This window comes from Mobula birostris, chromosome 6, assembly GCF_030028105.1.
Source record: "Mobula birostris isolate sMobBir1 chromosome 6, sMobBir1.hap1, whole genome shotgun sequence".
NCBI classification, from domain to species: Eukaryota; Metazoa; Chordata; class Chondrichthyes; order Myliobatiformes; family Myliobatidae; genus Mobula; species Mobula birostris.
In genome coordinates this window covers 131,842,942-131,855,789 of record NC_092375.1, presented here as the reverse complement: position 1 = coordinate 131,855,789, position 12,848 = coordinate 131,842,942, and the positions used below count along the sequence as shown (strand labels likewise).

Below are 12,848 nucleotides of genomic sequence, written 5' to 3'. Positions count from 1 at the left end.
AGCAAAGTTAGCGACCTAGTTAGCATTCCATTAATATCCCAGTTAAATTAACTAATACTAATAGCAATTGAATAGCAGTCAACAAAAAAAATCATTCTCTGAGGCTCTACCCCCATGCAACTAGACTAAAGTGGCTAAGTGTGAATACGTAACTAGACTCATTTGCTTCTCCTACGCCCCGACCCATGTGACAGATTACCATAATAAATGCACCACAAAATCCAATACCGACAGAAAATATATACATGACTCCAATAGACAGAAAATAAATACGTGGCTCCTATATCCCAGCCCTTTAATTGTTATGACATAATTACAACTATATACTGGTAAAATTGGAGCCATGATATCGTCAAGGACAAACGTCAATACTTATACAAATGTCCTCTTTCTTCTTTTCAAATCTTTTTATTATATTATACAGAAGAAATAACATGAGTACATTGAAGTAACAACACTTACAATATCTCAAAAAAGACATTATCTTAAAGATTGAAAAAAAATTTTTGTAATAACAAAAAAAACCTACTAAGCAGAAAAAGTGAGGGGAAAAAAAAAACCCATTAGGTGTACAACCCCGGAGCCATGCGTCATGCAAAAAGCTTCTAAAAATAGACATCAAACTGCCAGCAAGAAAAGAAAATAGAAGGAGAAGATGGTGGCGTGCCTGCGTGTGCGCAGCCCTCCGGTGAAAAATGATATCGTATCTGTTAAATAGGGGCCGTGGACAATTCTGATTTGATGGAGAATGGACCTGAAAGCACAGAGGAACATCTGGAGAAATTTCTGAAACGCCCGTTGGCTGCTGTCGTTACTGTGTGGTCGGGAATCTTTTGGAGGGTAGGCCTCAAAATCCCCAGCCTTGCCTGATTTTGGCGACCGAGAAGGAAGTCGAATCGTTCGGACAGAGATGGCGCTCAGTACTCTGTGTCAGAGAGCTGATCAGAGCTCGAAGTTTTCGGATGACTTAGAGTCGGATTGTGGTCGGCATGGCAGGGAGAGTTATTCTTCCTTCTCCCGTCTGCGTGAGATGCGGGACATTTGCGAAACTTTGAACTTTACTGTGCTCATGGACTTCATCAAGTTATGGTATTGTTGCACTGTTGTAACTATATGTTATAATTATGTGGTTTTGTCAGTTTTTTTCAGTCTTGGTCTGTCTTGTGTTTTGTGATATCACACCGGAGGAAATAATGTATCATTTCTTAATGCATGCATTACTAAATGACAATAAAAGAGGACTACGTGTCTTCATAATCTAAACTAAAATATACTAAAAAATTTACAATTAGATCGTGGAAAAAATCTATCAATTAGCTCAAATGATAATAATGAGCAAATTAGCCCCATCTTTTCTCCAAATCAAATAAAGGTTCAGAGGTTCGACTTCTAATTTTCTCCATACTAAGATATAGCATCTCTTGAGAGAACCATTGCGACAAAGTGGGAGCTGATGTATCCTTCCACTTCAGCAAAATGGCCCTCCTAGCTATCAATGTAACAAATGCAATAACATGTTGGTCAGACACAGAAATACCATGAATATTTTGAGGAATTATTCCAAAAAACACAATTAATTTATTAGGTTGTAGATTAATTTTAAGCGCTTTAGAAATTGTTGAAAAAACCGACTTCCAGAACTGTTCCGATATAGAACAAGACCAAAACATATGTGTCAGTGTAGCTATCTCAGTTTTACATCTATCACAATGACTATCAACATTAGAAAAGATTTTAGAAAGTCTCTCCTTCGTCAAATGATAACGATGCACAATTTTAAATTGAATCAATGAATGGCTGGCACAAATTGAAAAAGAGTTAACCAACTTCAGAATCCGCATCCAATGCTCTGTCATAAAAGTCAAATTGACTTCCTTTTCCCAATCCTGTTTAATGTTAAATAAAGGATGCTTATCCCATTGCGTCCCATTATCCCATCCCAATGTCCTCTTTCTTATCTCTTCTTCCAGTCGTCATGTAACACTCATCTAGGCCAGAGTTTACCAGAACTTAGCCCGGTACAGAGTGATCTTTACTACCACACTCTGTCAAGTTAAAGTCATGAAGCTTCTAGAGCTGTAGCTTCTCAGACCTCTGCCTCCTGTAGAAGACGGATCTTAGCCATAGTCTGTACAGACAGCTGGTCTTGGTCTTGACGTGCACCTGCAGCACAAAGCCCCTTCTATCTGGAAAGACTTAAACGATTCTTCCACAATCCATGAGTTTCGAGGTGCTGTGTCATCAACTAAGCACAATGTCTCCTGGGAGGAAATTCTGTGTTATACCTGACCACTTCTGACAATTTTGTAACTGTGGTAAATATTCCTTGACCCACTGTTTCCAAAACAAGTTTGACATGTAGTGGACTTGCTTCCATCTATGATAAGCACAAGTGTCTTCCTTTTGGAACTTTTCTGATGGCAAGGATGGTGAGGTCTTCAGAAGCAACAGATGGTTAATTGTTAGTCCTTCCAAATCATTGGGATGGGAGAATGCTTTAGTAATTGGACAGCCATTGATAATAGCCTCTACTCTACAAAGGACTGTGTAGAAATCCTCTTCGTCAATATTCTGTACCTTCATGGTGGAATTGAAAACCTTTCACGCACAGACCTGAACAATCTCTCCCATGTTCCTACATGATGTGGACCAGCTTGGGGTGGGGATGGGGGGTAAAGATTCACTTAATTCCTTTCTGAAGAAGCACAACACTGATCTGTGAATGATTCCACTTCTCAATGGCTCCAACAGAGTTTGTCGCATTATCAGAGCACAGTTCATGAACCTATCTCCGTCTTAACAAGAAATCTGTGTGTAAAGAAGATGCCACTTCAATGTTAACAGCTCAAAGAGCTAGACAGGTAAATATAACTCCATACCTCTGCACTGTACTCCTTCTAACCTTCACCTCAGAAGGACCAAAGTAGTCGACTCCTACATCTCCAAACAGAGGTTCATCTGGAGAGACCTTGATGAGAGATGGATTTGCCATGTGCTGGCATCCTGGAGCTGCGTACAACCATTGACAGACAACGCACTTAAACAGGATTCTTCTAGCTGTAATAGCTCTGGGAATCCAATATTTTTGGTGCGACCTGGATAACGTGTGGTTACGGCCACCATATCCCAGCTCTTGATGTACATTCCTTAGAATGAGATCTGAGATGTGAAGATCCTTTTCCAGTATAGCAGGATGTTTAGACTCTTCAGGCATAGCTGCCCTACTAAGCCATCAACCAACTCTCAAGACACCATCTTCATGTGCTGGATTGAGTGCGAAAATATGGCTTCTACAGACAGTAGAAGGGAGAAACTCTCCCTGCCATGAGCCTCCAGCGCTGCAAACTTGCCAATGCAGCATCCTGGAAGCACCCGACCACAGCTGACTCTTGAGTCCGTTTGAAAACTTTGAGCCTCCGACACCGGGCACCATCTCTGCCGAGCGCTTCGACCCCGCCCGCCGAGCAACAAGCAAAGCCAAGGACTCGGGGTCTTCCCCTCCAGAGATTTCAGATCACACAGTGACAGCGGCAGCGAAACAGGCATTTCAGAAGTTTCACCAGATGTTCCTCCGTGCTCTCACGTCTGCCTCCATCAAATCAGAATTGTGTATGGCATCCTACTTGACAGATAACAGATATTCATCACCGGAGTGGCCGCTGCGCGCTGCGTCGTGCCGCCATCTTCTCCTTCTCCTTAGAGCACTCTGTTCAGCAATCTTCCTATTATTTGGCATGTTAACCTCTTTCTTTCTCAAAGGTGTTCTAATCTGGTAGTGGACCATCCTTCAGTTTTGTGGAATTCGACGCTAGCTCCATGAAATTCTGATCTTCTCTTGAGAAACCAAGTTGTTCATCCTGACTAAATCAGGGAAGTCAGTCTTGAGCTGCCACTGCCAAAGCTCATCCGAGTTGAAAACGTGAGATCTTGTTCACTGTCAGCTCTGGTTTTGCACAGTCTCTTCCATCACCTTTTAGTGGTCCATTCACAATCCCAACCCAACATTGTCCAAATTGCATAGCCTCCATCATTAACACTGCGATTCACTTGCAGGGGCTCCAATGCTTTAGGCACATTTGTCCTTATCAGCAGCTCAATTTCTGAATCACTCTCTGGCAAACAGACATGTTTCATGCGAGACCATCCCTGGAGATCCCTCTGTCGTGGTATGTTCTATTTGTGGACAGGCATGCTTTCCTGCTTATAGATGTCAGGTAGTTCACAATAGTTTTCACTATCTAAGCCAGCCGCTTCCAATCTTGGAACAAAGTAGCTACTCATGATTTTCTCTTGAACCATGGTGTGTAAGAGAATGTGAGATCTTTTTCCTGTGAGTTTGAGCTTGTTTATGAGGCCCACTGTGCAGAACATTGGTGTACTACTTTGATCTAGGAAAGCATAAGTAACCACTATCTTGTTACTCTTCTTAGGCTTCACTTACACTGGAACTTGCTGCAACACAGATTCGAGCGCTAACATTAGACACACTATTGTTTAGTTTCAAGTCATCCTGTGGGTCACCTGCTGTATGCTTAGTCAAAACGTGCCATGGAATTTGAGAAACATTATCTGATGGAAGATGAGAAATGTATTCACTTGTTGCAGCAAAATGCCCTTCAATATAACGTGTTTGGTTCAACCATTGTTTCACATTCCATACGAATGCACTAAAATGGTGATCAATGCTTGAGAAACGTCTATTTTCCTTACCTTTTCAAGCTTGGGAAGTAACGAGATTAGCATGTGATGTTGCATGGCAACAACTTCAGAGATTAGTCAAATCCTCAAGACAAGATTGCATTTGTGAGGCATTTTCTTTAATTTTCAATTAAAGACTTCCAATCTGCGCCTTGTAAGGCATGAAAATGCTCAACACAGGCCTCTCATTGTCTGAGTCGACGTTTCCTTCCCCCCCTCCCCCCTCCCTTTAATTTTCGTAAGATCATTAATTGATGGTATTAATCTTTTAATTTTGTTTATATTTGTTTCATACTCATTTTGAAGACTTAAAATTAGATTAGCCTTAGCTTTAGCTTTTATTTCTCTTTTGCAAGCCCCAACTGCTGGGTCTTTGGCGCCAATTCCATGCTTCAGTACACTCGAATTACCAACTATTTACTTTATCCCTCCCCCTCCTGGTTTCACCTATCACCTTTTGTCTCTCTCTCTCTCACTTCCCCCTCTTTCTTGGCCTGAAATGTTGACTGTACTTTTTTTTCCATAGATGCTGCCTGGCCTGCTGAGTTCCTCCAGCATTCTGTGTGTGTTATTTTCTCTAGTTATGCGGTTGTTTACTTGCGCAAGCTGCGCCAGTTTCAATGTATCGTTGTAAGTGTTGAGATTCCAGTTCGAAGTCTGAGGCAGTCCTTTGCCATAGACTGGTGTTCTTTTGGTATAACTTTTCTTTTGTTGATAAAATATAGTGGTTACTTTAAAACAAACCAAAACCACCGAGAGCAAGCTTTCAAATAACAAAGTTCCAAATTCGGAGAAAATACTTTCAATCCTTTGTTACAAATCCAGCAAAGAACAATCCTGTAGTGATTTTTTTATAGATAAACTGACAAAACTAAATTAGCAGTATAGCATTCAAATTAGCGAAGGAAAGAAGTTAGCGCTCAAACTATCTTATTTAAGCGAAGTTAGCATTCCGATAATGTCCCAGTTATCGTAACTATGCATTCTAATAATGATCGAATAGTGGTCAACAAAAATATAATTTTCCATGGCTTATCCCCCTCAACTAGAATAAACTAAACTAGCTAAATGTGAATACATAACTGTACTCTTGTTTTTACCACACCCCAACCCACGTGAGAGATTACCATAATAAACATGCCACAAAATACAATACAGACAGAAAGTAGATGCATGGCTCCTAAAGAAACCCAATTGAAAAATGACATCTGTTTAGACCTACAGCATTTACTATTCATGTGAAATGGTAGTTAAAAAAAACACTCAAACTCGGAAAATGTTACATTTTCAACACAACCCATACCGAACCTGAAAATATAAGATCTTCTATTGACTCCCCTGGACAAGTCCTGAATGTCAGTCATGGGACTTCCTACTTATTGACGTACAGGTGGTTGACAGTAAAACTAATCGTCTGTTGAAAGAGGAGAAAAGAATTGCAAGTCACAATGGGAAAATAACTTTGTGTTATTTACTTTTATTAATTTCACTTTTTAAAAAAAGTATAGGTATCAATGGGGAACTCTTGGTGGTTAATCTAGTTTTATTTGCACTCTGCATGCAATGCTGTTGGTGATAATCCCATTCAATGTGGTTTCACTAACCTTCTTATCTTCTCTGTATTACTCTTTCTTTCTTTGCATCTGTATCTTTCTTTGGTTTACCATCCCCTCTCCTTCAGCTTTATTCGAAAAGGAAGAGAGTTCCTCGTTGCTCCCAATGTCTTGCAGTTGTCCTCAAGGTAACTGAAACTTCCTTTGAGTCATACATAGTTTGATACAATAGTTAAATGCCAAAAGGTGTGAACTATCATTGAGGATCTGTATACTTAAAATAATTTCTACTATGTCATCAAATTTAGCTTTTAATCTTTCCATTGCACTTAAAATGTTGTAGGTTCAAATGGCTGCTGTTTTCCAATTGCTTTGTTTGTTTAATTACAAGAGCAATTACTTTCATTCTAATGTGAACAGGTATTTCATTCCTTTGAAATATTGTTTGGTTTTAAAAATAATCCTAAATAGGAGTACCCTTCTGCTTTGGAATCAATTGCATTTCACTTAGCCTATGATTTTGCCACATTCCCCCATTTGTATGATTTATATTTTCATATATTTGATTTATAGTGCGTTGTGAAATTGAGAATTAGGAGATGAAAATATCACATTATTAAAGATCCTTAATCTAAAGTGCTTCATTCTTGTATATTTTTAACTGGCCATTGTATTGGGCATTTTCCTTCCTCAATTTTTTGTGATGATGGAGCCATGTTGGGCTTGCGATTGATTTTTCTTTGTTTTCTGAAGATAGCAAAATGATAGACCAATGGATTTAGGTTTTAACTCATATTGGTGATACATGCTATTAGACTTGTAATGAGGAATTGGTGCAAGATTTGCTGGAAAAATAATGGGATAACCTTTGAGGGTCTACTGGACAATGTAAGAAAAAGCATCCTGGTTGGATAGAACTGTTCTGGAATAAGCTTTTTTTTAAAGAAAAAATCTGATGTTTCATAAGTTAAAACAACTTTTCTCCTTTCCTCTCCCCTCCTCTCAGTAATGGTGCCAGAGGCCCCGCTTATGTCAGCGGAGTAGCGGCATAACCAACTTGTATTTATGATATATTGAAACCAAGTTATGACACAAGCACAAATTCTGCAATGTGACTTGAATGTTGCAATAAGTGACAAAAACTTGATTTTTGAGAAGGGGGAATAAAGCAGTAGAAAAATTCAGGGAAGAACTTTAGGAGATTTAGAACTTTGGTAGCTAAAAGAGCTAAAGCAATGATAGAACAAGGAAAATCAAAGATGTGTAGGTGACTGAATGTAAGAGGATAGAATCTTGTCCTGAGCTGATAGGTTACAGAAACAGTGAGGGAAAAGCACATAGAGAAAGTTGAAGGAAGGAATATGTATTTTTAAACTGAGTCTTGCCAGATTCAGGTCCATTGAAGATCAGAAAGCATGGATAAGGGAAGTTCCTTTAGCCAGAGGGTGGTGAATTTGTGGAATTTATTTACCACAGGTAGCTGTGGAGGTCAGGTCATTGGGTGTATTCAAGGCAGAGCTTGATAGGTTCTTGATTGGCCACAGCATCAAAGGTTACAGGGAGAAGGCTCAGGAGTGGGGCTGAGGAGGGGAGAAAAAAGGATAAGCCATGATTGAATGACAGAGCAGACTCGATGGGCCAAATGGCCTAATTCTGCTCCTATGTCTTATGGTTTTATAGTGTGTGACAGAATCTGGGCGACTTCATTGGCTTAATGATTCCAATTTTAATTATATAAAATCACCATGTTCAGATCAGTTAATGGCATGAAATTCATACCTTTGCCATGCACAGACTTCTGTTGTTTACACATTGCTTTAATGACTAAACAGCATCTAAATTGAACCAAAAAGAAGACAGCTATATTAAGTACAACTTAAACAGTGATTGTCACAAAGATGCTAAACCCACGCATATCATTCTATCACATATCTGTTCTTGTATCTTGGGGATCTTTGGGATGTATTCCTATGTTCCTCTAATCCTCTGCAGTTCTCGTATAATGTCTATTCCCTTTCCTTGTTTACTTTTCCAAAGGTTACAGCGCTGCACTTTATTTCCTCCTAAAGAGGAAATTTCCTCCTAATCTAATTTTAACAAGCCCTTGGAGCAGCTTTTTAACCATGTCCAGGCCAAGCAATTGTGTACATTTAAAGTGGAAATTCTTGATTAGTAAGGGTGCCAAAGATTATGGGGAGAAGGCTGGAGAATGAGGGAAAATAAATCAGTTCATGTTCTAATGACAGAGCAGACTTGATGGGCTGAATGTTCTAATTCTCTTCCTATGACTTGTGGTCTTATACTGAACATTTTAATGCATTCCAAGTCAAGTATCCATTTGAAGGTTGGTATTTAAGACGTACATTATTCTTGAAAAAAAAATAACAAGCTTTAGCTCTCCTCAACTGATATTGAAATGGGTCTCTCTCAGCTGGAGCAGATACATTATATAGGTGTTGAGGAGTGAGGCATGCAGCCCAGAGAATCCTGACCCTTGGTGTAATTTTCTTACTTTAATTATTTTTTAATCAATAAAAGATACAGAAAAAATAGTGAATGAGAAACTGTTTTCATTGATAAGATAATATTAAATAGGAGACTCAAATTTAAGAGCTTAATCAGGCATTTATTTCAATTGCTAGAGTTTTGCTTTTAGGAAAAGATGTTCACAGGTTTTGAAGTAGTTTTAAGTTAAATAAACTTGAATGTTACCGATCTTACAGGGTTTTGACCCATGTTAATGACCCTTTAAATTTCAATCTTTATCCCAGTTCTCAGTTCTGAAAGGGTGGATCAGATGACAAGAACGTACAATGACATTGATATGGTCACACACTTGCTGGCTGAGGTAAGACATTTAAGCTTACTTTTCATAACTTGCGGCTAAATTAGATTTAAAAAAGATAAGAAGATTAGAACTTGGTTAACATCAATAACATTTAGCAGGCCAGCAGAGTTCTGCTGTATTGAAGTTGCAGTGCTACATCGATGGGGAGCTAAAGCAAGAACTTCTTCCCAGTTAATGTTACACACTTAAGTGCAGTTATTATGACATGTTCACAAATCAAATCATACAGAAAATCATACCTGGGCCATTACCTTTAAAGCACTTGTAGTTCCATTCACTCACTTTCTCTATAGTCTTCGAGTCTGAATGAGTACACCACAGTTGTCACTGACTTCATTAAAACCTGTGTGGATGAGTGTGTGCCTGTGAGAACATAATGTACATACCTCAGTCAAAAGCCATGGATGAGCCAAGAGTTTTGTAGGCTTCTGAGGGCTAGATCTGTGGCATTCAAATCTGATGATCCAGGACTGTATAAAGGCCAGGTGTGATTTATGGAGGACTACTCAAGAGCAAAGGAACAATTCCAAACAAGGTTGGAGGTGGAATCAGATGCACATCAATTTCCTACAAAGTGAAACCTGACATCATGAATGGCAGTGATGCTTCACTTCCAGATGTGCTCAATGCCTTTTGTGCATGCTTTAAAAGGGAGAATAAAACTATAGCTATAAGGATACCTGGGCCTTTGTACCTCCCTCTGGATCTAATCCTCGACTTCCTCACCAAACGACCACATTCTGTGCAGATCGAAAATAACATTTCCACCTTGCTGATAATCAGTTAGCACACCTCAAGGATGTGTGCTTAGCCCACTGCTCTATTCTCTGTACACCCATGACTGTGTGGCTAGGCACAGATCAAGTACCATCTACAAGTTTGCTGTTGTTGGCAGTATTTCAGATGGTAACGAAAGGGTGTACAGGAGCGAGATATATCAGGTAGTTGAGTGGTGTCGCAGCAACAACCTTGCACTCAATGTCAGTAAGACCAAAGAACTGATTGTGGACTTCAGAAAGGGTAAAATGAGGGAACACATACCAATTCTCATAGAAAGTTCAGTGGAAAGAATGAACAATTTCAAGTTCCTGGGTGTCGATTTCTCTGGGGATCTATCCTGGGCCCGATATATTGATGCTGTTATAAAGAAGGCACAACTGTGGCTAAATTTCATTCAAAGTTTGAGTAAGCTTGGTATATCACCAAAGATGCCGCTCAAAAATTTCTACAGATGTACCATGGAGAAGACTAACTGGCTGCATTACTGTCTAAATCACTTTATTTTGGAAGCAACCTTCTCTTAAATCACTCTTATTCAAGCTGCTGTTGATTTTAGATTAGTCCATTATAAATGAAAAATATGGGAGTTGTTATTCAAAAGGTTAGAACCAACTTACAGATGTGCTTGTTTCTTAATCTTACAGAATTCATTCGAACACCTACTGGCTGTTGATGGAGTAGCAGCATTTTTATAGTTGCTCTGACTCTACTTAATTTACTGTTTCCAACTTGTTTTGAAAACTTACTTTTAAATGCATTATTGATTTATGATGAGTCATACCAAAGCTACTAAAGAAGAAGAGGATCCTCCTGTAACTTTGGAATCTATAATGGAGACACTTCAGAAGCATAAAAATGAGCTATCGGAGGCGTTCCGATAACTCAGCGCTGAATTTAAACGAATAGATGTAAAATTGGATGCTATTCAAAAAACTAAGCGAACACGATAAACGGATAAAAGAGAATGAAGAAACTTTGTTGGATGCGAAGATTGATGACCTGGAAATAAACAGTCAAAGGTTAATGAAACATTAAGACAGATTATTGACTTAGAAAATAGAAGCAGAAGAAATAATTTATGTATTCTGGGTTTTAAAGAGTTAATGGAAGGCAATCAGCCTTCGGAATTTTTTGCAAACCTTTTAGCTAATTTATTTCTGAATATTTTAAAAATTTCCACCTAAAATAGACCCAGCTCATAGATTGCCAGTACCAAGACCTCCCCCAGGAGAACGACCTCGTTCAGTGACAATTTGTCTTCACAACTTTCAAACAAAGGAACTTTTAATTCATGAATCTCATCGGAAAGGTATGATTGATTATGAAGGCCAGAAGATCAGAATTGTGGAGGATTTTTCACTTGAGGTGTTGAGTGAACGCTTCAAGTTTAAAAAAAGTTATGTCGAGTTGTATAATAAAGGTTTTAAACCCTCTCTTCGTTACCCCACTCGTCTTAGAATCATTTTGAAAAATGGCTCTTGGAAATGGTTCCGTTCGACTCAAGAGGTGCACGATTTCTTAACTTCCGAATCAGTATCAGAAGTTTAACTGTTCAATGATTCCCTATATAAATCGATGTTGCGTCTGCCTGATGGATCCTTTTTTTTTTTAGAATTAGCAGTCTAATTGTTCATTACTTTCTTTTATGAACTTTTTATACTTTTGGTATACCTTCGTATCTTAATTTTTTTCATACTTTTATTTTTTTGCTTAGAAAATTAAGAACTTAACATTAGTAAGTTTTCATTGAGTTAATTCTTTCCAAATCAATATGTTCTGATTTTTCTTAGTTCTTTTTAATATTTTATTCTATATTTGTTCGTGAGGTTTTTTTAATATGTTTAATTTTGCTCTGTTTCTTGTGTCTTGTTAGAATACAGTTAGCCAAGAAAATTTTTTGGAGCTCAGCCGGTAGATTGTTTTGGGCTAGTAATGTTGGTAGGTTTAGCTGTCGACTGTCCTTTGATCGACTTTCTCTCTTTGGGTGGGGGGTGGGTTTCTTCTTTTCTACCAGCTATTTGGTTCTCTTAGCTCATTTGTTGCTTGGTTACTTTATCTTAAAGCTCATTGTTTGGATTTAATATACATTCCAGGGGTTTTTATTCTAACCTCTCTTTTAAGCAGTATTTAAAATGGACCGTAGTATTAATTTACTTAGTTTTAATGTGAAAGGATTAAACCATCCTATGAAATGTAATAAGGTATTTAATTATATTAAGAAATTGAATGTCTCAATTTTTTTTTACAAGAAACACATGTTCGTAAATGTGATAATTTACATCTTTTCAGCCTTTGGAAGGACTTATTGTTTCATTCCTCCTTTCAGGCTAAGGCTAGAGGAGTTCCGATTCTTTTAGACAATTCAGTTTCTTTCGTTCAACATAATGTAGTGTCTGATACCATTGGGCGTTTTGTTATTGTGTGAAGGAAATTAGATAATAAATTTATGGTTTTTGCTACTTTGTATGCCCCGAACACAGATGATCCAGGTTTTTTTGAACACTTTTTTTCACTTTTACCAGATTTAAGTCTGTATTCTCTAGTTCTAGGAGGAGACTTCAACTGTTGTTTAGACCCTGTTTTAGATCGCTCATCTTTTAAATAATTGACTTTTAGTAGATGTGCCTCCTTTATCCAATCTTTTTTAATGAAATGTGATATTGTGGATGTTTGGCACTTTTTGCATCCAACAGATAGAGAGTACTCATTTTATTCTCATGTTCATCATACGTATTCCAGGATTGATTATTTTTTTGTTGATAGTCAATTGATTCCATTGGTTCGATCCTGTGAATATAAAGAAATTACTGTTTCAGATCATGCTCCTGTGTTTTTATCTTTAAATCTTCCGGGTGTCTCCGGAATGAACAGATTCTGGCGTTTTAATCCAACTCTGTTATGTGATAAGGATTTTTAAAAATTTTTGGAGAGACAAATTACTCTTTTTTGAAGAGAATACGCTAGAAGAG

At 38.1% G+C, this 12,848-nt stretch overlaps 1 protein-coding gene across 3 annotated transcripts in view; it reads left to right on the top strand.

Moving 5' to 3' along the window:
• Positions 1–12,848, top strand: part of LOC140199369 (trafficking kinesin-binding protein 2-like) — a 104,167-nt gene that overhangs the window by 40,422 nt on the left and 50,897 nt on the right. For 2 of the 3 annotated variants that reach the window (XM_072261334.1, XM_072261335.1), the window contains exons 4-5: positions 6,380–6,439; positions 9,023–9,099. In XM_072261334.1, the coding sequence (XP_072117435.1) occupies positions 6,380–6,439; positions 9,023–9,099 (137 nt within the window). The remainder of the gene's footprint in view (positions 1–6,379; positions 6,440–9,022; positions 9,100–12,848) is intronic. The other variant, XM_072261336.1, reaches the window with a different exon arrangement.